Source organism: Hippocampus comes, unplaced genomic scaffold (assembly GCF_001891065.2).
Source record: "Hippocampus comes isolate QL1 unplaced genomic scaffold, H_comes_QL1_v1.1 scaffold78, whole genome shotgun sequence".
NCBI lineage: Eukaryota > Metazoa > Chordata > Actinopteri > Syngnathiformes > Syngnathidae > Hippocampus > Hippocampus comes.
Window position 1 is genome coordinate 348,412 of NW_017805798.1, and position 24,471 is coordinate 372,882.

General features: G+C 46.9%; 4 protein-coding genes and 1 long non-coding RNA gene across 8 annotated transcripts; 2 read left to right on the forward strand and 3 right to left on the reverse strand.

The window, feature by feature from the left end:
* Window positions 1-765: 765 nt before the first annotated feature.
* On the reverse strand, window positions 766-7,309 carry suds3 (SDS3 homolog, SIN3A corepressor complex component). 3 transcript variants are annotated; one of them, XM_019885745.1, is made up of 12 exons: window positions 7,047-7,309; window positions 5,355-5,424; window positions 5,196-5,251; window positions 5,021-5,092; window positions 4,393-4,412; window positions 4,159-4,315; window positions 3,986-4,081; window positions 3,694-3,755; window positions 3,572-3,593; window positions 3,052-3,157; window positions 1,098-1,182; window positions 766-987 (listed from the first exon to the last, which is right to left on the reverse strand). In XM_019885745.1, exons 1-12 carry the CDS (start codon window positions 7,162-7,164, stop codon window positions 889-891), a joined length of 963 nt encoding a protein of 320 aa, XP_019741304.1. In that variant the 5' UTR covers window positions 7,165-7,309; the 3' UTR covers window positions 766-888. The 3 variants fall into 3 exon arrangements, with proteins under 3 accessions (XP_019741304.1, XP_019741306.1, XP_019741305.1); XM_019885747.1 differs by lacking the exon at window positions 7,047-7,309 and adding an exon at window positions 6,910-6,987; XM_019885746.1 differs by lacking the exon at window positions 7,047-7,309 and adding an exon at window positions 6,435-6,524.
* On the forward strand, window positions 6,923-9,793 carry LOC109525336 (uncharacterized). Of its 2 annotated transcripts, none has more exons than XR_002170121.1 (3): window positions 6,923-7,024; window positions 8,712-8,883; window positions 9,716-9,793. It is a non-coding gene; the product is annotated as an uncharacterized LOC109525336 (long non-coding RNA). The 2 variants fall into 2 exon arrangements; XR_002170122.1 differs by lacking the exon at window positions 6,923-7,024 and adding an exon at window positions 7,651-7,668.
* Window positions 9,794-9,917: 124 nt separating this feature from the next.
* Window positions 9,918-14,455, forward strand: LOC109525144 (hippocampus abundant transcript-like protein 1). The gene is made up of 12 exons (XM_019885434.1): window positions 9,918-9,935; window positions 10,058-10,150; window positions 10,229-10,291; window positions 10,461-10,588; window positions 11,388-11,502; window positions 11,570-11,788; window positions 11,861-11,974; window positions 12,068-12,139; window positions 12,348-12,460; window positions 12,558-12,655; window positions 12,732-12,874; window positions 13,002-14,455. Exons 1-12 carry the CDS (start codon window positions 9,918-9,920, stop codon window positions 13,236-13,238), a joined length of 1,413 nt encoding a protein of 470 aa, XP_019740993.1. The 3' UTR covers window positions 13,239-14,455.
* On the reverse strand, window positions 13,764-18,762 carry lrrc2 (leucine rich repeat containing 2). Its single transcript, XM_019885731.1, has 10 exons — window positions 18,128-18,762; window positions 17,907-18,057; window positions 16,855-16,961; window positions 16,641-16,735; window positions 15,878-16,034; window positions 15,683-15,819; window positions 15,118-15,263; window positions 14,895-15,047; window positions 14,654-14,811; window positions 13,764-14,096 (listed from the first exon to the last, which is right to left on the reverse strand). Exons 2-10 carry the CDS (start codon window positions 18,032-18,034, stop codon window positions 14,047-14,049), a joined length of 1,131 nt encoding a protein of 376 aa, XP_019741290.1. The 5' UTR covers window positions 18,035-18,057; window positions 18,128-18,762; the 3' UTR covers window positions 13,764-14,046.
* A 427-nt stretch (window positions 18,763-19,189) lies between these two features.
* Window positions 19,190-24,153, reverse strand: LOC109525332 (peptidyl-prolyl cis-trans isomerase-like). The gene is made up of 4 exons (XM_019885767.1): window positions 23,980-24,153; window positions 20,208-20,327; window positions 19,818-19,990; window positions 19,190-19,573 (listed from the first exon to the last, which is right to left on the reverse strand). The coding sequence occupies exons 1-4, from the start codon at window positions 24,046-24,048 to the stop codon at window positions 19,441-19,443; spliced, it is 495 nt and encodes a 164-aa protein (XP_019741326.1). The 5' UTR covers window positions 24,049-24,153; the 3' UTR covers window positions 19,190-19,440.
* Between the last annotated feature and the right edge of the window lie 318 nt (window positions 24,154-24,471).

A 24,471-nucleotide genomic window follows, 5' to 3' on the forward strand; every position in this document is an offset into this window, starting at 1 on the left:
AATTTATTCTTGACATTTGAGTCAATTTCTAGGATTTAAGACTCCTGATCTTTCGTCAAAAATTTCATAATTCCGCTCAAAACGATCCCAGAACAATGAATTTGCGAGACGAACAGGCCGCCATGAATCAGGTAAAACAATATGTTACATGCAATTTGATTGGTCCAATCGCTTGTAGTTAACCAATCGCTGGGCCGTTTATAATCGAGCTAAGACTTCCGCAACAAATAATGCCTTCAGTGATCTGATTAGTTGAAGCTTTCATACACGTCCAATCGCAGGGCTGTTTACAAACGGAAAACGGAGAGACTGTTCGGGAGAGCTCGTGAAAACTCGACGATAAGGTACCTGACCGCCCCTAAAATTTTCTCAACGGATTTAGACGATTCACAAAAATGATCAATTTAAGAAATAAAACGGCGGATTTCCGCGGATCCGCGGAAAATTGCCATGTATGGGTTTGAAGTGACCATTTTTGGGTCAGTACGACCCGAAATAATTTTTTAAAAGAATTTAGCCCCCAAAGGCGACTGAATTTGATACCGTCATTATTTTTCATGTACAATTCACATCTTTAAAAATATATTTTGCCACTTGGTGTCGACTGACAAGAGGCAAAATACGGTTTTAAAGGTTGGTTATTGTACATGAAAAGCAATGGTAGGATCAAATTCGTTATAGGAAAAAAAACATTTTTGGGGTGAAAATTGCAAGATTAGTCAAGTATCCCTTTAAAGTAAAAAAAAAAAAAGAATTACCAAAGACTGAGTTAAAAAAACACTTGATCGGATTTATTTATGAAAAGGAATCAAATCTGACAAAACTGCCGAAACAAACATAATGAACATTTGGATGAATTTACAATTTACACTTTTGGTTGGGGGGGGTTCACGCTGCCGACCGCCGCCGGATGACGAAGGCTCCCCTTTGCAGCTGTCCCAGATAGATCCTCATCTTTGTGCTGTCGCTGGTCTTCCTCACCCAAATCTACACAACAACAACAACAACAACAACAAAAAAGGTGTAAGCAAAGGCTAGAAAAACAACAACAAAAAAACAACATTCTGTCTGATTGGGTCTCGGGAAAGAGCGCCCACCTCGTTGGTGGCCACCGAGCTGATGACACAACTGATCTTGGTGTTGTCTTTGGACTCCAGATAGATGGCCTGGCTCTTGTGGTACCTGAGGGGGGAAAACAAAAAAAACAAAACAATAAAACACACACACACACACACACACACACACAAAGGCTTTAAACTCATGAGGTGTCATGGACGTTGATATGCGTCAACCGGAATCCAGACACATATACGCATCAAGGAGGCACATCCTTTCTCCCTGGCGTTCACATTGTCATTATGAGGGGGAAAAAAAAAATAATAGAATCACTTTTGGAATAGGGTGACAAGTGGAATAAAGCATGCCTTGTCTGTTTAAAATGAAGACACCGGGAGACTCTTGAATTGGAAAAAAAAAAAAAAAATGGAAGCGCCGCTACAGTGAACAAAGACTTGGGAGATAATTGTAAATCCCTCCTGCGCTGAAGATGAATAGAAGGCAAAGTGTTATTGATCTCTCTCTTGTTGTCTAACCTCAAACTGTCAGAGGCAAGCAAAACATTTGATCATACCCACAAAAATAAATCCACATATGCAGGAAACCTTTTCTCGGAAGAGCAGTCTTGGCACAATCGTGTCAACGCACGCAAGGCTTTGAAGTTACACATATACATGAACGACTTTTTTTTTAACCCTTTCATGCACCTGATAACATGATAAGCTGTCCGCTGGAGTAATCGCGGTCCCTTAAAGAGTTAAATCGCTCAAATTTTGGAATCCAAGAGTGGCTGCCGTGGACGATGCAATGCTGCCATCTAGTGGTGAGAATAAGCAGCACCAAAGAGGACATTTCCAAATCGCACAAACGGCTCGAAAATGACGCAAAACCGCGCTCGTTTCGCACAACAGTTAGCTGGTGAATCAAGTTATGATGCAAGTTCGCAACATAATTTCCGGACGAAACTTAGACAGCACATAAACGTATATTGTGGTGGCCAAAATCGGAATTTACAACGGTTCCTGGTTCGTTTCAAGAACAAAGTGCGAAAAAAAAAACACAACTCAAACAGGAACAAATTGAAAGGCATCTAGAACACATCACCTGGCAAATTATTTCTTTTCGGGAAAGTGTCCTATCGAGAGTTATACATGATTGAAAACCCCCAAGCAATGGTTCCCACAAGAAATCCCGTAAATGCAACGACAATCGAAACGAGAGTAACGTTAGCTTGACGTGGAAAAACAGAGCGAAAGAGATCAACCACGAACGAAGCGGACACGTGAACATTTCGATTCACTTTTACCTTTTCGTGAAGACTGTTGAATGGCAAACACGGTGAGGACATCCTTGCCGTATCAGCCGCAGAGGAGTTTTCCAAATTCTTCAATCATATCGCGGTCGCTCGCCTTCTTTATCAAATGGCCGACACTTGGAACTTTTGGGCAGTTTGTGTCGGGACATCGACAATATTTTTGTTTGCTGATTGAGTGTGAAACGTGAATAGGTCCAGAAAGTGGGCTGACAGCGTGTCGTTCTAGCGCGTGTTTTCATGTTGAAAGTCTGGAACTTGGAAAGGATGTTTTGGATCGTGTCTGCTCTCCCCTCAACAGGCAACTTGGGAAGATGCTGCCAATTGCCTCCTTTGTGCACAACTCACTTGCTGTTGTGTAACAAGGAGCTGAACCGCGCAATTCACGAGCCCGGTGTCGCACAGCGGCACTTGTAAGGCGTATTTTGGTTGCCGAGGGATGGAAAGCATTTTTAAGCGTCATCTTAAAACTTTGAATTACGTTTGAAAAATGAACAAACATTAGAAGAAAGCCTCAGTGGAAGGAGGAAAGAGCCACCTGTGGCTTTGAAGCGGCTGGTTGGACGCCGCTGCTCTGTAGTACATCAAATCCCCGTTAAAAGTGACGAGCGTGAGATCCGAAACTTTTTTGTGAGCGGCCTAAGAGCCTCCGGGGAAACGTTACGGCGGTGCGGCAGACTAACCATCTTTTGTCATAGTAGAGCTTGCCGTCCTCGATGCGGGCCTCGAAGCGCTGCACGGGGTACTCCATGGGCGCCGAGGGCACGTGCTCCGGAGACGACGGCGACACTGCGGGAGGAGGGCGGGAAAGAGAGAGAGAGAGACATTTTTCAAGGGGCAATATGCAGCAATGACCACGCAGGAGTACCCCCCACCCCCACCCCCACCCTGTGTGGAGTCTAAACAGCATCTTGGTGCCAAGGACGTTGAATCGAGGGGCTAGTGCTTGGGTGCATTCTTGTAGCATCACGGTACCTAAGAACTATGTTGGCATGAGGGGAAGAGCTTCACATAGTCATGCCATAGCCCTGTCTAATGGAAAAGTAGCACTTTGTCACCATCTTGTGGCATCAACAGGAAATTGGCATCGTAGCTTGGGGTGTATTTGGAGTGTAAGCTACTTCAAAATATTTTATTTGAAAATGAAAACTGCCAAATATCTTCCGAAATTAAAAGCGTGTGCTTGCGTGGGTTGGGTCGTACCTGCTCGTTTCGGCGACTTGAGCTGCAAGAAGACAAAATGACGGCGAGACGTTGAGTGAACACAAAAGGGCTCAGATGGGTTCGTATGTTATTGTATTTGTCCCCCCCCCACGATGATTTACCTTATTTAATGTTCGGAGATCTTCCATGATCTGGTCGTCTGTTAGCAAGTAATTGAGCTGCGGTGTGAAGAGTTAAGGTCAAGCTGAAGAAATGAATGCCACACCCTACAAGAAATGGAAACAGCGACGTTACTTAGGCGTATCTCGCCGCTAAATAACGGCGATGTTTTGGTGGGCAATTTAAAAAAAATCAATGACCACCAGCGATGGGGAAATTGTGGATTTATCAGCACCCAAAGAAAGTCGCTCTCCGTGTCAAGAAAAGGTTGACGAGCCTTGACGGAAAGGATATCAGGCGCCGGCTTTCGTCTCTTGTCCGGAATCGGCACCGGGTCGTTGGGTCTTCTCCTCAGCTTGCGGGTCATGATGGGCTTGACCTCCATGGAATCTGAAACAAAAAAGAAGAAGAAGTCCACATGGAGCGATACGCAAAATCTCCCGGCCGCAAACGGCGTTGGCTCTTACCGCCCGTGAGCTCCATGGTTAACTTCTCGTTCTCGATCATCTTCTTCTTCTCCTCCAGCTCGGCGATGAGGTTCTCCTTCAGCTCCACCTTCTTGTCGTCAAACTCCTTCACCGCCGCCTTCTTCTCTTTGACGTAGTTCCTCTCCACCTGTTCCGTCTGAAGGGCGCGCGCCATACGGGTCACGACCGAGCGCAAAGGTCAAAGGACGTTTGACCGTTCGCGGGCTCACTCACCTCGAGCTGGAGAAAGAGATCTGCAAACGACACACGGCAGCATTATTATTTTTATTATTGCTATTAGTATAATTTTTGCTTCATATGTGCACAGCGTCATGACCTGACAAGAATAAAGCCATCTACTTTTGAGGAAAAAAAAAATAAAGATTTTCAATACAAAAAATATATCTGTAAAGTTGCCAATTGACTATTCAATGTAAATTTGGAAGAAATAAAAAGTAGCAGACAATAAGTAAAACGTTTTCTAAGAGTCAAAAACCTCAGAGAATGTTCTTTATGGATGGACGAGTACCGATATCAGGTATCATACCAGCCTTATTTCAAGGTATCGTACTCGTGATGACAACGAGACTACTATCGGCCGTGTTACGATCAGGAACTAGAAATTAGAAATATATCACATTGCCATTAATTTCATGCACGATTGAGGAAAATTGTTATATTGGGAAATTATCTTGTCATTGTTGTTTTGCGTGGGAAATTGTATGTATCAAAAGGGCTGGTGGTATCGGTAATTGGTATCAGAATCAGTGACTTTCTTTTCTGATTGGGGAGGCTCTGTAGTAGACTTCAAAGCGACGACGACAAGAATCGGCGATTCGGCCTTCCTAGTAACGTCGCTCACCTGCATTGCGCAGCCTCTCTTTGTATTGCTGATCTAACTTCTTCATTCTCTTCTGATACTCCTGCAGCGTGCCTGCGAAACCAGCGCGGATGTTGAAAAACGAAACAGTTGTTTTGTCGACTTTGGTTAGCGGTCAGCATTGAGCACAGCCCGGACAAACTTAGCACAGTGGCACCTTCTTGTAACTGCTGTAGCTGTCTTTTCAGAGAGGCCAGCTTGTCCTGGTACATTCTGTGAAGAACACACACAAGCATGCACACGCACTCAGAGCAGGTGACAACCACCAGCGTGTCCGAGACAAACACCTGGCAAGGAGTGTCAGCTCAGGACGTACTGCTCTTTGATTTCCACATAGTCGTCTTCGTCGTGCTTGGCGAGGTCTGTTTCGCTGGCGTCCTCCGTATCTGTGACGGACATCAACAAGAGGAGAGGAAGAGGAAACATCGATTGAATGCAGCTTGCAGGAACTATTAAACTCATTTGATGGAAACGGGATTTTTGTCCCGAAGCTTCGTAGGCCGGCATCGTGTCACAGCAGATGGTTCATGCTTCCAGTGAAGTCAACACATCCTTATGACCGTTCCGCAGTCTCTTAGCGCCCTCTATTGGCGGAAGGTCAATGCTCCAGTCAAACCATGAAATCAGTTGGAATTAATCGCACGATTAATCGGTGATCGAAATTTTATTCTGCTAAATATCAGAATTGGCATCAAAACATCTAGATTGGTCGGGGCCGACCTACGATGCTTCGCTGACCCTTCACGATGGTTCATATTTTCTACTTCTTCCAACGCTAATTTTCCTAATTTATTTCATGTTAAATGTTCTGTCAAGCACTTTGTTGCAGCTGTTGTGAAAGTGCTATAATCTATAAAAATGTATCGCATAAAGGTGTCTACCTTAGCGCAGCATATTGTAGTGCCATGATTGCTTACACGGCTTGTGCGAGGCACTTGAATCCACACAGGAGGCGGGTGAACCCTCGTCTAGATCCAGTCACTAAACTTGGGGATTAGTCTCGGTTCGACAGTCATTTGAAAGGGCAAGTGACAAGGAAGCTAATAGTTTTTTTTTTTTGCCGCATGATGAGGCCGGTCGACTGGCTAACTAACTTGGCCACTGCCACGGCTTTTTCTTTTTCTTCTTCGTCGGTCAAGGGAAGCCAGCCGGGTTCAATGAAGTTCGGGGAACCGACACAGGGCACAGCAGCTTTGGTTTTTCATGACATTTTGATCTATTCAAGAAGGTAGCACGATGCGAGTGCTAGCTCAAGTTAGCTCGGTCAGCTGTTTTAAGGACGAGGGGGGTGAGGGGCATAATTTCAACACGGAAAGAGGTTCGGGAAGCGACACGAGACACACCATCCAAAACAAAACCAAAACCAAAGTGTGTGTGCGAAGTTCTGACAGCGAACCTGGGTTGTCGGTCATCGTCCTTGTCGTCGTCGTCCCGGCTGTTTTATTCGCCATTCACCGTAATGTCGTCGCGTCTCTTTGGAATGAATGAGTGCTATAAGGTTGGGGGGGTGGGGGGGGTCTGCTCTACTGGCTGGTCCTGTTCATGCTAACCGCTAACGTCTACTTTAGTTTGGCCGAATACATGCGCAATCGTCTAAAGGCGTCGTTATGAAAAAAAAACGTGTCATTTAAAAAAAAATTGATTTAAAACAAGACAAGTGGACGTGATGTTATGTAGCAGCATTCGCCATTTTAGCCTAGTCGAGATCGACTCGATCACTATGTTGAAATGAGTTTCAACCTCATCACCACAATTAGTACGCCTCCAAATCAAATATACACCAGACTGTTAGTACGAGCCAGCCAATCGCGATACATCACGACAGTCATCAGCCCCGAAGTATGCATTTTCAAACACATCATCGTCTTTACCGAAAGCCATAATCAGAGTTGAAACGCGCGACTAGACCAGCAATTGAAATAAAAGTCACCCTCGCAAGCAAGACAGAAGCCATGTTGTTGCTGTTCTTTGATTTCCTTCGAGTGTGTCAGTCAGTTTTCTTTCTTACCTTCTTCTGAGTCTCTCCCTCGAAAGCTGCGCTCGTCGTCGTCGTCCACGCTGTCGAGCTCCTCTTCATCATTGTAGTAATCCACCGCGGTCGAAAGCAATGCGGCGGTAGAAGCCATGGAAAATTGCTACTTTAACCACCTGGGTGTTTGAATGTAAACAAAAGAACACCGTAAAAATAAACTATCGCTTTTTAGTTGTTGTTGTTTTGTGTAAGGCTCCGTTCAAGCGCCTACAAAGCAGAGAGGACCCCAAAGGGACAAGTTGCTTACTATCATGCCTTTTTGAAAATCAAGCAGTTTTATGGTAAATGTGGGAAATTTTGATATTATTCTCAGTAGGAAGTTAATATTTTATTTTGAGTAACTCTGTTAATTTTTATAATCTCATTTAAAAGACTTGGTTTAACGTGCGCAATCAAAAATTAAAACAGGCATACGTTTAGACACTCAAAACATGGTCTTAATAATTTTTTGCCTCGCTCTACTCGAGTTGCTCTTTATTACAAAATTGTAATAAAATTGAGGTGGAACGATTTAAAATATGGATTATAACTTAATTCCACACCTTTTTTACCTCGCTTGTGTACAAGTTGACGATGGTTATCGTGATGGATCATTTTGGTAAGCTGGTAACCTCCTGCCCCTTGGTTGCTATGGTTACTTGCATATTTACGATGATATTTTCTGGTATTTTCATGAATGACAGCACAGTCGGTTATCAAGCACTCTTTTTTGTTATTTGTACACTGCTTAATCTTAATTTCTTTCCTTGAGTCGAGCTCTGAGATTTCTTCAGATCTCACATTTTCAATTGGTCAGTTCGACAATAATGCTCTACAAAATCATCATTTTGTTCCATCACTTTGTAGCTATTTTAAGAACAGCCCAACCGGAGACTCGTGGTCCTTGGGGGGGGGGGGGGGGGTGACCCCTGATAGAGAAGATCATAGAAGTAGCAGCTCAAAACATCAACCACGTTAGATTTAAGAGTTTCAAGCTTCGGTGAAGGTTTCAAAGTAAGGTTTGAAGCCCGGGTTACAATTTGAAAGTACAGTTTGAAGCCTGGGGCCATCAAATTAGGGTTTCAAACCTTGGTTAGGTCTGGAACTGAGGCTTGAAGCCAGGGTTAGGGTTTCCATGTCGGGCTTTAACCTAGGTTAGGCTGGGTTCATAATGTGGGTTTAGGAACATGGGTGTCTTTCAGGGCGTCGACGTACAGTATTGGCGTCGTTCGGGTGATTGTAAGGGTGGGCGAAGCTTTCCCTGGAAGCAGTCACATGCGTAACAACTTGTCGATTACCTAAATTAGCGGACCCCAAGTCAGAACCATCTGTTGGCTTGATTAGCGACACAAACGCTTAGAATGCAAACATCATCTGATCTGGGAACAGTTTGAAACTAGGGGGAGGACTCGTCGCTTTTGAAACACGCGTTCGTTTTGTTGCTCGCGATGACACGACGGGATAACATCTGGCTGGCCAACGGACGGGAGAACGCAACATCTTGAATTGTTAAGTCACACGAGGAAAGTTTGTCGTGAGTCTTCCTGGCGTGGTCGGCACTAAGCCTCAACCCGTGATTAGCTCGAGCTGCGTCTTGCGGGGCAACTGGCACCGCACTTCCGAGACGCCGAAGTGTCGAAAGGTGACGTTTCATTCCGTCAGTCCGGGCAGCGCTTGACGTAGCGGCACACCAAACTTGGGACGAGCTGACACGCTGGAAGAAAGGCGGACACCCCGAGACAGTGATGCTCCAACATGTGAGATGATCGCGGGCGAGGCCGCTGCCGACGAGGCTGACCACATCAACATCGACATCATGCTGGTCCGTAGCTCGGTAAGCCATTTAGCTCAGCGTCGGCGGCTAACGGCTAACGTTAGCATCACCGAGCGCCAGCAACAATGGCAGCTAATTAAGAAGATTACAGGAAAAGACACGAAGTCATCTCTTGAAGATTATCTCCCGCAGCTGTGCTAACGTCGTGTCACACGACGAGCATCTTTGACACATTTGGGATGCCAACAATGTAAACAAACGAGCTGCACAAATCACTTCCTGCCTTATCCATCGTCGCTGACGTCATTGCAAAGTTGCGCGGGGTGAAGTTAACGGTAAATGTGAACGTCGTCATGAACTCTGTCATTTCGCAGTTAATCGTTTGAGGATTCGCATATTTCTGGATTATTTGGGGGAACCTATTAGCCAAAACCTTGCATATTCACTTAAAAAAAACAATCCAGTGTTTATTCACGCTTTTTAGGGGAAGGGGGGGGGGGGCAACAATGGTAATTTACTGTGCTGATTCAGATTGTTCCTATTTGTGGTCAGGCCAGGTCCACTGTACACGTGTTGCAGCACCATTTGTGTTTAAAAAAAAAAAAATCCTATCCTTTTCACGAGCCTGTTTGTTGTTCTGTGCGTTGGCATGAAACTCGCAGAAGGCCGAGTTGTGTGGTGGTTTTAGATAGAACTTATATCTTGAATTCTTGCTCTGAAGTCAAAGAATAAAAACTCGTACAAACGACGTGATGAAAAATCTCTCGCTGGTATTGCAAGGCGTGGCTGTCATGAAATGGAAAAGGGGAGAGATGGACATAAACAGGAAGTAGTTTTTGATGGAACAGGAAGTGACAATGTTTCAGTGTTCTTTGTTTTGGTTTGGTGGCAGCAAACGCGTGGCCGAGCAAGGGTAACGCACGCCGTCATCGTCATCTTCCTGGAGTTCTTCGCCTGGGGTCTGCTGACGTTTGTTGTTCTGTGCGTTGGCATGAAACTCGCAGAAGGCCGAGTTGTGTGGTGGTTTTAGATAGAACTTATATCTTGAATTCTTGCTCTGAAGTCAAAGAATAAAAACTCGTACAAACGACGTGATGAAAAATCTCTCGCTGGTATTGCAAGGCGTGGCTGTCATGAAATGGAAAAGGGGAGAGATGGACATAAACAGGAAGTAGTTTTTGATGGAACAGGAAGTGACAATGTTTCAGTGTTCTTTGTTTTGGTTTGGTGGCAGCAAACGCGTGGCCGAGCAAGGGTAACGCACGCCGTCATCGTCATCTTCCTGGAGTTCTTCGCCTGGGGTCTGCTGACCACACCCATGCTGACTGTGAGAGACACGCCCACTCGCCTCAGCGTTAACTCGGCTAGGCTACGATGCTAACTACCTTTGTCACTGTGCTTTCAGGTTCTTCACGAAACCTTCCCGCAGCACACGTTCCTCATGAACGGACTCATACAAGGCGTTAAGGTGAGTGCTCGTCCCGTGTGCAAACATAAACGTGTATTTGTGTGTGTGTATACGCGCAAACAAATGTGTGTTCGTTCACGTCCAGATGAATAAAGTACCTGTGTGTTTTTCATCCCTTGTTTATGCATGCGTGTGTCACTGTGTGCAAATGCGTTTGTACGTATCTTAGGGCTTCCTGTCGTTCCTGTCGGCTCCCGTGATCGGTGCCCTGTCTGACATCTGGGGCAGGAAGTTTTTCCTCCTGATGACGGTGTTCTTCACATGCGCGCCCATCCCCTTCATGAGGATCAGCCCCTGGTGAGCACACAGGGCTGGCAAACTGAGCTCACACTTGACCGTCACGTGTGCATCATGTGAGCGTCTGAGCCTCAGCGAGCGTCAGGAAAACTGAAAAAGAAACGCGTGCTTGGAATTTTTATCCACAGCTGCACTCAAGGGAACAGAGAAGTGTTCACTGGTTCCGCCACTTTCATCATGCACATATGTGTTATCATGTGGTGCATCTGTGTCATGTGACCTTATGTCAAATGTCAAAACTCTCTCCTTGCTTACATCATGACGTCTGTGCATGTCGTCAACTCGTCATCGCGTACGTAGATATCTTCATTAATGTGGCATCTCCATACATGTGATCACGTAAAATACAGTGGATCTAAATAGACATACGATAACAAAATCATCCAAGCTTGCTGTTTGTTGCGAAAGATGCGATGGTCCAGCGAAACCGAGGATAGAAAAAAAGTCGTTTTGGGCTATATGTGGTGTTCATGAGAGGCACTTTCAATGGTGGCATGTGTGTCCTGATTTCCATTTAATGGGAGTTTAAATGTAATTGTTTCAGTTTCAATTGGCGGGTTATAAAAGGGTGTGCACACTTATGCAACCACAGCATTATCTCACTTGTTTTGACTTCCCCCACATGGCATTTCAACAAGGGTGTGTCGACTTTTTAGAGCCACTGAATGTTATCCCTCACATCATCTTAGATACATATGACGTGAAAAAAAATTCACGCACATCATGTCGTTACCCACATAAATGCCGTGATGCACGTACACAGTGTACCGTGTGATGAGTTGTCCTCACGTGTCCCCAGGTGGTACTTTGCCCTGATCGCCGTGTCAGGAATCTTCGCCGTGACGTTCTCCGTCATCTTCGCCTACGTGGCCGACATCACGGATGAGCAGCGCAGGAGCACGGCGTACGGCCTGGTAACGCTTCCGCCGCGCCCCCTCGCCATCACCGCGCCCTCACCCGCGCCCATGCGTGTATTCTCAGGTGTCGGCGACGTTCGCCGCCAGCCTGGTGACGAGCCCCGCCATCGGGGCGTACCTGTCGGCGCGCTACGGCGACAGCCTGGTGGTCCTGGTCGCCACGGTGATCTCGGTGGCCGACATCGCCTTCGTCTTCTTCGTGATGCCCGAGTCGCTGCCTGACAAGATGCGGCTGACCACCTGGGGCTTCCCGCTCTCCTGGGAGCAGGCGGACCCCTTTTCCGTGAGTGGGGGGTTGGGCAATCGGGCGGCTCCGGGGACTTTTGACGGTTAGCCGGCGTTGTCGTTTGTCCAGTCGCTGCGCCGTGTGGGCAAAGACTCCACCGTAATGCTCATCTGCGTCACCGTGTTCCTGTCGTACCTGCCGGAGGCCGGGCAGTACTCCAGCTTCTTCCTCTACCTCAGACAGGTGGAAAAACACAAGACGCAAGCACACGCATTCCGTTTACACGACGACGACGACGCGCCTGACCTAACAAGTACGCACCTTGTTGTCTTTCAGGTCATTGACTTTTCCCCCGCCGCCATTGCCGCCTTCATCGCCATGGTGGGCATCCTGTCCATCATTGCGCAGGTGTGTGTGTGTATGTTTGCGTTGGTTCATGTTTGTGCATTCATGTCTGTTCGTGCCCCTGCGTGTGTGCCCATTGGAGTTTACTTCAATTGCTGACTTTTTTTTTTTTAATCTGCACTCCACAATCCTTTTCCAAGGCACTCTTAAGTCTCCGTGCGGTTTTGTAATTGATTGGGCGCCGTGCCCGTTGCATGTGTGTGTTTTGAAGACGCTCCTCCTGAGCGTGCTGATGCGTACGTTGGGTAACAAGAAGACGGTCCTGCTGGGTCTGACCTTCCAGCTCCTGCAGCTGGCCTGGTACGCCTTTGGCGCCGAGCCCTGGTGAGTCATCCCGGGGGGGCTGCTGGTGCGGCGTCATTCGGCAACCCGAGAGTTACAACGAAGGGGATGTCACGGTGCCGCTTTTTCCCCCATGCAGGATGATGTGGGCGGCGGGCACGGTAGCCGCCATGTCCTCCATCACCTTCCCGGCAGTCTCGGCCTTGGTTTCGCACAGCGCGGCCCCGGACCAGCAAGGTCTGTCAAGGAAGTGGGGATTGGGCGTGTCTGGGGGCGCGTTTGTAACTTTGTGTGCGTGTGCCTACGCACGCAGGCGTGGTCCAGGGCATGATCACAGGCATCCGGGGTCTGTGTAACGGGTTGGGCCCCGCCCTGTACGGATTCATCTTCTTCCTCTTCAATGTGGAGCTCAGCGACGTCCAGCCCGCAGAAGGACGGGACACACAACACATTAAGGTACACACGTGCACAACATACACACAATGATAGGATGCGCGACACGATAAAGCGCACACACAGGGACGTGCACGTGTTCACACATCAAGTCAAACGAAGAAATACAAACATTTTGGTGCATCCGCAGAAGTCGAGCGTTCCCGGCCCCCCGTTCCTGTTTGGCGCCTGCGCCGTCGTCTTGGCGCTGATCGTGGCCGCCTTCATCAACGAGCGACCGCCGGCCGCCGCCATCAAGACGTGCTCGGACAGGAAGCCCGGCGGCGCGGGCGTGCTCGCCGCGCCCGCTCAGGACGCCGGCCCCGTGGTCACGCCCCCCAGCGATGCCGAGGACATCGAGCCACTCTTACAGGACAGCAGCATGTGATTGACGGGCCGCCCTCGGCCTATCGGCGTCCGGAGACCCGTCGGGTGCTCGCAAAATGTGCCAATTATTTTCCAGACTTTTTTTTTTTTTTTTTTAAATTTCGGAGAGGTCCAAGCATCGTCATTACCATTGGCGACTGCAACTTCCTGTTTCCATGGAAACGTCACATGACTGATGAGTTTTAATTTGAAAGAACCTCCTGGAGCGATTTCCTGTTCCGGCAGCACGTTTTTAGTGTACTGAAAGAAAAAAGAAAAAAAAAAAAGATGCTGGCCACACGGGACCACCGGCTCCCTGCTCATATCATCAAATATTTTTGACCTTTGGCAAAAGACGCCAACCCCAAAAGTCCAACTTTTATTGGTGACCAGTCTGTTGTTTGTCCATAGGTGCCCTGATGTTGACTGGAGAGCAGTTGGCTTTTTGAATTGGATGAATGGAAAAGTGTTTTGCCTTGTTGATGATTTCATTCGAATTGAAAGAAACAAAAGCACAAGAAAGAATTTTATTGCTCATATTTGAAGGTTTTTTTTTTTTTTACTAGCAGCCCTCATTTCCAAATATGACATTTTCGGCAGCAAGCTTTGGAAATCACATTCGGGAATGAGTTTTCCCAGTTACTGAACAAACCCCGCCCCCCAAAAATCTTTTGGTTTCCAAAATAAAGGAAATTAATGAAGAAGAGATTCTGACTCCCAAGAATAAAAATGATCAAACCACAGTGATGTCTTCAGGATGATGGATGACCACCAATCAGATTCCGGGTTAGCATGAGCATATTCGCGGTGGCGCTTCCCAGTGGGCGGGGTCACAGCAGACAGGAAATGGTCACCTTGGTGGTGGAGAAGGGCATGTTCTCTTTTGGTGGGGAGGGGACAAAGGCAGCATTTCAGTTGGCCATGTGATATTTGGAACTGTTATTGAGTTGGGTTTTATTTTGAAGTATTGCTCACTTGACTTTTATTTTGGTGTGCTAACTTGATACGACTTCAAAAGAAAGTTTTTTGTTACTTGAGAGTGTTGAGAGTTTTATGAAGTCGACTCAGTTCTTGCAGCGTGAACTTTAATTTGAAATGTTAAGAGTTTTATTTTGAAGGATGAAGTCAACTTGTGATTTTTGGAGTATTATTAACTTACTAATTTTGAAGTGTTAGAAATGTTGTGGTTTAAAATTTCAACCCCCGTAATATTTCAAAATAAAAACGGGTACTTAAAAATCAAAGACTGAGAAAAAAAAATCCTTCATGACACTTGAAAATAAAAGTTGACTCAGCGACATCAAAATAAGTCACCTCAAAAACCTGAGAAAATAAAACCGGGCACTTCCTAGTGAAGTCAATTATTGACACTTTGTAATAAAAGTATAAAGACACTCGCAAATAAGTCAGTTTTTGTAGTGGAACGTGACCTCTGACCTCTGTCCTTGAGCGTGCTGACGTAAACGTCCATGAATTCTTTCTCCCTGCCGTCCTTTGTCTCGTCTTTTTCGTCCTGTCCTTGGCTTGTCGTTTTCATCACATCCGTCCTCTTTTCCTTCTTGCCACTGGCCGGACTGTCGTACAGGCGAATGAACCTCAACACGCACACACAACACAGACGCACGTCACTTCCTGTGTGTACATGTCTTTGAATATGTATTTATATGCGTGCATGTACTTGATGTTCGGGTTGCTGCAGAGTTGCGTGGGTACACAAACGAGCGGGTCGCCGCTGACGACGATCAGTTTGAGCGTGGCGATGTTGGTGAGGCAGTCAGGAAGATACGAAAGATTGTTGTTGTGCACGAACAAGGTCGCCAGCTCCGTCAGCCTGACGCGCACACAAGGATACGCACATAAAGTGAAACCAAAACACACGCGCACAGGAACAAGCTCGCTACCTGTCCATGTCCTGCGGCAGGTCGCTGAGTCGGTTGTCGCTGAGGTCGAGGAGCTGCAGAGCGCTCATCCTGAGGGCGCACACGGGTATTGATGCAAAGCCGTTCTCCGCTATGTCCAGGTGTGTCAGACGTTTCAGAGAGCTCAGCTGCAAACGGGCAAACAGACACACGCGTTCACGCGGTGAGCTAATAGCTGTTTTCATTGTAGCACACGTTAAAGATGCGAAGACAAGGGTCACCAGCCTTTTTAAAAATGAAAGCAACTGCTTGGGGTCTGCCGGTCACTCACGAGGTCCCTTGGGGCTAACTTGTGCCTGCGGCTAGCATGTTGGTGAGCCCTTTGCTAACACATGCTAATGAGACCAACCAGCAGGACTGTTGTGTGCTTGTTTTCACCACAGCACATATGCTAACATATCAGCACGTATGCTAATGAACGCTAACACATGCTAATGTGCCCAACGAGCCCATTGGTTGTGTGCCTGTTTTCACCGCAGCACGTCGGCAAACACACACGTGACGCCAACACGTGCTAGCAAGCGCAACCAGCAGGGATGTCGGTGACCTCGAAAGGCAGCTCAGAGAGGTCGCGGTTTCCGGCCAGTTCCAGTCGTTCCAGATTGTGGCACATCCCAAGCTGGGGGGGAACGCAGGACAGGCGGTTGTAGCTGACGTTGAGTTGGCGCAACTGGACAAGTTTTCCTGGCAGAGAGGGCATTTTGAGACGGACGGAGGGTGGACGGGCCGAGGCGGACCTCACCGATGTCGGGGGGCAGCTGGTCCAGTTTGTTCTTGGCCACCTCCAAAACTCTCAGCAAGCTGAAGGACGCCAAGAAATCTGGAAGCTTCTGGATTTTGGTGCCGCTTACGTGCCACTCCAGCAAAAACGTCTTCCACTCCAGATCCTTCGGGAAATCCTGAGTACACCAGCGTTGTCTTTCTTAATTGCCATCATCTACCTTAATTTGCGAGCCGTTGCTTGTTGGATTTTTTTTTTTTTTTTGTGCTTCCCAGTCCACACACACACAGCAAGGGTCACACACAAAAACACACATTCCTCACACCCACTCAAACATAGCAAAACTAACCAGGCGTTCACACACACACACACACAGCAAAACAAAGACACTTTCACACGGAGAGCAAAACTGACACGAGCACAAACGCATACTCGCACACACGTAGTGAAACTAGCACACATCCACATACATTCCACCCACAATCGAAACAAAGACACTCAGATGGAGCTGCTCTAGGCCACGACTCCCACCCAGAAGCTCACTCGCAGGCTGACCGTATTGCTGACGCACACACTGGGCCACGCCCCTTAAAGGCAAACATACAGCTACTTCTGTTGCTCGATCAGCTGGGCAAGTGCAGGTCCGTTTTTTTTTTCAATACTATGCGCTTTTGCTTTCTTGTTTTTGGCAATTCAGTCACGTGTGGTTTCAGTAACACGCTTGCTCACAAATCCAAGTCAAGGTAGCGTTGTGAAAGTGCTAGCTTATTATCCTTTAGCTTACCTTCCAATGCTCACCGGACAGACGGAAGGACAACGCATCGGTGTCGGCATCCACCAAAACGTTCTCTGGTGGACCTTCAGCAGCAGGCGGCTCACCTGAAAGCGCAACAAAGACTTAGCAATGCGCCACTTGGGGTTTGGGGCGCCTAACGTCTGGAGTGCACCAATTTTGTATATGCACGTGATTACTAATGTACCAGTGTGTGCGTGTGTACCTGATTGTGTGTTTTGTGGGGACCTGTGCTGGTGGCCGTTGAGCAGGTTGCGTTGTTGCGTGTTGGGCTTCCTGGAGTAGAAGCGATCGTGCCACTGTTGTTCGATCCTTCGCGCGCACACATACGGACGCACGCACAGACACACACGTTGACCTGGGTGATCTTTAAATAGCATTCGCAAAAGTAAAACAAGACGCTTGCGTGAACTTTCAAACTTTCTCCGGTTGCATGTTAAGAAAATGTGTTATGGTCTGTTCAAACCACACGAGTCTTGTGGTTCACCACGGTCACGCTGCTTTCGGACTACCAGAAAAAAAATTCGTTCTGTCTTGGACTGGGCGAGATGTCACGCAATAAGTCCGTCACCGACCGGACCGGCCCAATTGTAACGTGATTCCAATCAAGATTCAGTCCATTGGCACAGGTTCATCAGGAAGGCAAGACAAGCAGCTGTCAAAGTCACGTCGAGGCAAAAAAATACATATATTAATAAAAATTATTTCCTGGATGGTGAGGAGAGGGCATTATGGAGTTTCTATTCTCCAAAAAGAACTTGGGGTAACCAATTTGTTCAATAACACATCGTTTGCTAATCGGGTACTAGCTTTGCAGTTAGCAAGCATACGATGAATTGAAACGCTATGTATACTTTACAATATTTCTCCTTTTGTTCAAGTCATTTTTTGTTTGTTGGCTCGTGGATACTACGCCCAGTCTCTTTTCATAAGCAGGATGCCTTCCTGCTGTCTTCCGATCGGTCAATGGGGAAGAACCGATCGAAGGACGGCGTAGGATTTGTCACACTGTGCGGCAAGAGGGACAAAAATTCTTCGGACAAGTTAAGACTTTGGTCGTTGTGTCCCTGACGCCTCACGACCGATCGTTGAGTCGGGCTACGGCGTGTCAAGACGACTCAAAATTGTCCGTTGCCTCAAAATCGGGCTCCAATCGTGTAGTTGGACATCGGCATGAGTGAGACTCGACGTTCTTTACTCCATACTTGTGGTGACTCGGCGATCGTGAACAACGGCGACTGTGGCCAATTGTCTCACTTGTGGAGGGCGCTCCTCTCCTTTCTTTCCTGCTCTTTCTTCTGATGTTGTCGATGCTTCCTGACTCGCGATTCCCAAACGCTGAGCAACGACGACACGTCACACGGAGCGACCGCCCCGCACTTCATCTTGCCAGGACCCAAAAGTGTAACTAGAGGAAGAACACAAGGTTGGAATGGGTGGGGCAAGAAGAGGAGGAAGATAAATCCCATATTTCTTACCTCTGACGTTTTGCTGCTCTTCGACCTGCGATCTCACTCTGTGTGTGTTTGTGTCTGAGCGCACGTCACCGTGCTATTTGTAGCGGCGGCGGTGATTGTCACCTGACACCCTCCTCAGTTTGAAAACGTGCGCTAACACATGAACAATGGCACATCACAAGCTACATAAAAGAACAGAGGAAGACAACGACTTGACCATACATTTCTTCGACTTGTTTTTTCAAGCTCCAAGATGGCGCCAAATCACTTTTTGTATTCGGGGTGGCTTTGTACGCGATTTCAAGATGAACTCATTCACCAAAACAAGCGCGCAACATAATACATTCACAATTGAAACACGTGCAACCCAAACTTTTTAAGGCCGTTATTTTGTTAGTTTTTGTTAAGGTGATGTTTTTTAGGGATGCTGCTGTTTCCGATGTACCTTGAACGCGCCGCAGCGCTGGGAACGATGACTTTCGTTCGCGAAGGAGAGAACTTTCCAGCACTTTTTCATGCGTGTCGAATGAGAAACGGCTCTAGATAAACGAAAGCTGGTCCCTGAACCTCTACCTGTATAAGGTAGTGGAGTTGAATCCTGTGGCAATCATTTTTTTTTTTTTTGCAAAGGCGAGAGAAGCGCTTAGAAGATAACGTTCCTGGTGAGTGTTTTAGTTGAATATGGACGATAAGCATTCCTAGGTCAATGTATCACTCAATTTGTAACATAAAAAAAACAGTCAGGGATGAAATTGTTGAAAATGGAGATTGTTTTTATGTTGATCTAAGATACAACCGTGTCGTCCTCTTGAAACGTTCCCAATTCCGCCACAAGATGTCAGCCGTGTATAGGAAGCCTTGGCTGAACATGTCAAACTGACTCGCATCGGGAAGCCTAACGACATGTGGAGACATCTTAAGTTAGCTTCTAATGAAAATGAAATTCCAAGATATCTGCAACTGCTTTGCGCTATTCAGCCGACAACAATCACCCGTGAATTACGGTTATCTCAAACTAGACTATACCGACTTGCGCTGAATCATAATTCCTGAACGCAGAGTGCATATTGATTAGAGCAACAGTTGAGTCACCAAGGCCATCTTTTATTTACTTGTCGATGAAAGAAAACCGTTTTGGACCAGATTGTTAAATGCAAACCAAACGTTCAGAGGCAAAGTCACAAATGCAGCGACAGGTTTCGAATTGTTACAAAAACAGAAATGGAAATGAGTTGTTCCAAGATTAGCTGGAACGTGGAATGAATGACAGGCTGGAGGAAAGGGTTTGGGGAGAGAGGGGGTCCCCAATATGCGACAGGTAGACTGTGGTGCGCTCAGAGCTGGCCGCAGTCCTGGATGACCAACTTGGACGAGGTCTTGCCGCTGCCGCAACCTTTGGCCTCCATTTTCTTGACCACGTCCATGCCCTCCACCACAGTGCCGAAGACCACGTGCTTGCCGTCCAGCCTGAGGGCGACCAAACACGCATGCGCACTCACATCAGGCTTTGCCCCTGGGAAAGCGTTTAAATTCCCACCCTTATTGGACCCTAGCATTGTCCTTCCAGCAGTTTAGATTTTAAATATCTAAAACAAGTAGGTTTGATAACAAAATGCAACCAACCTTATTAATTGGTACTATACGCATAAGAGCTTTTGAGATTCCCCCCCCAAAAAACACATTTGATTGACAAGTGGACGGTTATTATCACCAGGTGGTCTTGGCGGTGCAGATGAAGAACTGCGAGCCGTTGGTGTTTGGTCCAGCGTTGGCCATGGACAAGGTCCCGGGTCCCAAGTGCTTCAGGGTGAAGTTCTCGTCGGCAAACTTGTTCCCGTAGATGGACTTTCCTCCGGTTCCATTGTGGTTGGTGAAGTCCCCGCCCTGTCGGCGCAAGCGGCACAGAAGCATCGAGCCATGACTGCCTTTCCACACAACCTATCGAGCTTTCTCCTAAATCATCGCGTCAAACCACTTTTCCGGTCTTCGGTTCAACATTCAAAGATGCCACTTTTCACTCGTCTCTTCTGCACTTTGATCTTGGTGCCTTGCACTCGAGAAACATTTGACGCGGTACCCGGTAAAGAATCTGCTCACTCACCTGGCACATGAAGTCAGGGATGACACGGTGGAAGGTGCTACCCTTGTAGCCAAAACCCTTCTCACCGGTGCACAAGGCGCGGAAGTTCTCTGCGGTCTTGGGAACCACGTCAGCTCGCAGCTGAAAACAAAAGCATTGTTTAAAAAAAAAAAAAAAAAAAAACTCTTCGACTGTTACCCCCCCCCCAAAGAGTCAAAAGCGATGTTTTTGTGGGGCTTCCCTAACTGCCATTTTTAAGTCCAAAAACGTGTGATTCCGGATGTCACTGGCCAACTGCGAACACTTTGCAGCCATTTTGTCAATGAAAAGGAGCTGCAATTATTGACAAATGGCAATTCCAGTCCCAAAGCAAAACGGGAGAACTTGATAGCACAAACTAGATCATCCGAATACACTGAGCGCCAACCTGCATCTGGACAAAATTCAAAATTTGAGAAAAAGCCTGCATATATAAAGGGGCAATGACAAAATTTCGACATTCCTCTCATCAGTTTTAGGGATTCAAAAACCACGAAGTGGGCTGCCACCAATCAGATTATTCTTCATATTTATTCTATTTATCATAGAAGGATAAAATGTGACAAATTTAAATAACTATTTTTTGTTTTTGATGGGCTGCCACCAATCAGATTATTCTTCACATAAGGATAAAATGTGACAAATTTAAATAACTATTTTTATTGTAGTTGTACCCTTACAACCTCAACTTTACGCATATTCTATAATTTATAAAAATCCAGCCATCACTTTTAATACTTTACTGTAAATATGTAAATAAAATGCAGCGACCGGTACATAAAAAAGAAATAAGACCCACAACTAAACGATTTATGTTACAATCTACGCTCACCGTGTATTTCCTGGACTATAAAAGTGACACCAAATTATTAGGCAGAGTCTCAAATGCCAGGTCAGCTTTTGGAATTGTTCATACATGACGCACTGGGTTTGAAGGTGCATTTTCAGCACATTAAGGGAAACAAGCCAGTACAGCAAATAAGGCAAACTTTAATATCCAAACAAAGGCACACCCGACTGTTAAGCGCACTGTTGATTTTTGACGGGGGAGGGGATTTTGAGTGCAACTTATGGTCCGAAAAACACTAAATATCTTGGGAGTAGCCACACATCGGAGACATTGAACGAAATCCTATTAAACCTCACGCTCTATAATGTACAAATAAAAATGTATAATAAGGTAGTGGATACATTTCATGACAAGGACGAGGGCTTGCTGATTCGCCCAAAGAATATCCAATGAGTTTTTGAATACAAACAATTCAACACTGAATCAGTACAAGCAAGTTGTAATTTATTTTTTTGGGGTACCACTTTTGATGGCAATTCAAGTGACTGGAGTTGATGGAAGTGTTCGACAATGACTGGACACCCGGTGAAAGCCCGAACAGGAGCAACAAAGTCAAGATGCCTGAGCGGTCCAAAGACAGCCAAAGTGTGGAAGAAGCAAAGTCAAAAGTGAAGGTGTCCAAAAGTACGACAGGCACATAAGAAGACAAGAAAAATCTGAAAAGGAAGCAGTACGGGCGAATAAAGGCCGACGTCTCCCGAATACTCTGTGGAAGGCGCCGACACTGAAGAATTCTAGCAGTTTGGGCCGAAGGCCAAAGAACACCCATCCATCGTGGAGACCTGCAACGGACTCAAGTGTGGTATGGATCTTCTGGATGTGTTGTCCACCCTGTACAAATGCACGCTTCAAAGCCATAAGTTAGGACGTTTACATTTGGGTCCATAGTGGCACTCAGCAAATCTCTGTCCCTGCACCAAAGCAACCTAGAGGAAAAAAAAAATCAGCATGGTGCTAGCCTCATTTGGCTGTTCCCTACTCTCTTGAGCAGAAAAAGCCAAAATCATGGTGGACAAGCCGCCACCTTCCACCATTACAACCAGCACCAAAGAAGTGGCGATTCGATTGACCACTAGAGAGTCCCTCAACATGTGAGAAGAGCTATGCTCCACAAACTCTTCCCGAGGCAAAAGCAAAAGCACAGGACCCCCCCCCCCAACACAAGAAAATGCAAAACCAATCTCTGCCTGAAAGAGGACAGGAAGTGTGTTCATGCTTACCACATGGCATTAAAAAAAAATGTTTTTTAAATCTCTTATTATTTCTGGGCTTCGACATTGCATCCCGAAACAAAACGCACAAAGTTCGCATTTAGCCCGAAAACCCCAAAGGAGCGTTTATAAGCGCGTTAGGACTTGGGTCACGCGGGTACAAAGGGAAGCTATCGCCCCCCCCCCCCATGGAAGTTTCCAGAAGGCACAAGTGTCGCAGTCCCGCCCGCCGAGTGGCGCAGGCGGAGCCATAAAGATCCCAAGTCACCAGTGCAAAACAAGCTCCTGGCCGCCTGCATGGACAGGACTTACCGTATTTCAGCGGCCCCCCTTAGCAGAAGCAGAGCGGGCGGGCGGCCAACAAGACTGCGTGCGTGCGCGATCACAGCGTTGCTACGTTAGCATTAGCCGCCAGCGGGCGAGGGCGGGAAACCGGATCCAAAGGGGGGAAAAAAAAAATCCACACCGAGCCCTGGTGCAAATACCAAGCGTACGTCGACGTTGCGGACATGTTGGACGTGAAAGAGTCATAACATTTTGCGACTTCAATTTGCAGACCTTGAAGCTCGTCACATCTTAAAATTTCATATCCCGTATACAAGTAAATTGTTTTCTGTTGCATATTTACTCTAAAACCCCTCCTCTACATTGCATTTGTGTAGCAAATTCTTCATGTGAATTTTCACGGGATGAACCAAATCCAATAACGCTATTATACTTAACTCCTACCTCCAAAGTGTTTTCACTATAACTAAATTGTACTAATTTTGAGTTCAAATAAAAGTTGTTGGTGCCCATCCGTTTCGCCAAATATATTAGTGAGCAAATGAGTAGGTTGTCTGCATGCATGTGTGCGAGTATTGCTGCTGTGATTGAATTTACGACTATATTTGGAAACCAGTAGCAAAAACAAAATATGCCTTTTTAAACCGATTGCAAGTGTGTCAGAATATGCAGTAGATGGCTAGTAGTCATTTGAATTTTCTAAATATGAAGTCTGGAATTTCTCCATTGCGAGACTAATAAAGGTTTTCTTATCTTAGTGTCTAGAGCTATCAATGTATGCTAGGTTGTTACCCTGTTGATAAACGCAAAAAAATGAGAGCACACGTTAAAAAAACATGTTAAAGTTTCATATGTATCTTCTTATGCCTAGCTGGTCCCGAAATAGACACATTTACAGTTCCCATACAGTAATTTGTTTAACAGAGATCCACCAAATGCAGCGATTGATATCAACTTGACATCAGCAATTTCGCAATGCCTTACTACATCATAAAGTTTGGTCACGTTTTCGGGTAGCCATTTTATAGTGGTCAGTCCAATTACGGGCCAGAAAAAACACATCCAACACGGCGGGAACACTGACGTCCGGCGACAACTGGAAGCCCGCTCAATGAAGCCGAAGGCACGCGCAACACGCCGCATTAGCACGTTAGCCTGGCGCATGACTCATCGAGCTTAGCGCACCAGGCTAACGTTGCTAACACTCAAACTAAGCCGTCAGGGATGCTGGCGGCGACGCGACGGCCGACCGCACGCCGCCGTGCTGGCCTCCAGACGGTTTCTCGCCCGTCTCAAAGGTCGCCCGGGGCCCCGCGTTCGCCCATCGGCGATTAGCTCCAGAGCCCGCACAAAGGAAGCGCGTGCTAACGCCTCGCCTCACCCCGCGCCTAAAAGTGGGCGAACGTACCTCCATCACGACGCGGCCAATAGCCGCACCGTCGGAGGTGATGTCGAAGAACACTCTTGGTTTGGCCATGTCTGCCGCTGCTTCGCTTCCGAGAAGAAGGCAAGAAGATTTTTCGACGACCAACGAACCGCGATGAATGACAATGAACCGAGAAAGATGGCCGACTGTCCAGAAACTTTATATAAAAGACAGTAGGCGGTGATAATTCAATCGGGCCATTGGCGAGCGTCGACGCGCGTGACTGGTGCAGACTGCGGCCAATCAGCAGGTAGAAGACTAAACCGCTCGCGGAGTCACGCTTTCTGATTGGCCAAGCTCACATTTGTACTGCGTTTGGTGCGTTGACAGTATGGGCCAATTGAGAGAAGAGTTTCCCACAGGGTGCAGTCTGCAAGACGGGGGCGTGCTCTAAAAAGGTCGCCCCGCCCTGCTATCAAACGACAAGTCTTGAAGTTCAAAGCAAAGCGCCTCACGCGTGACGGACACCCCGCG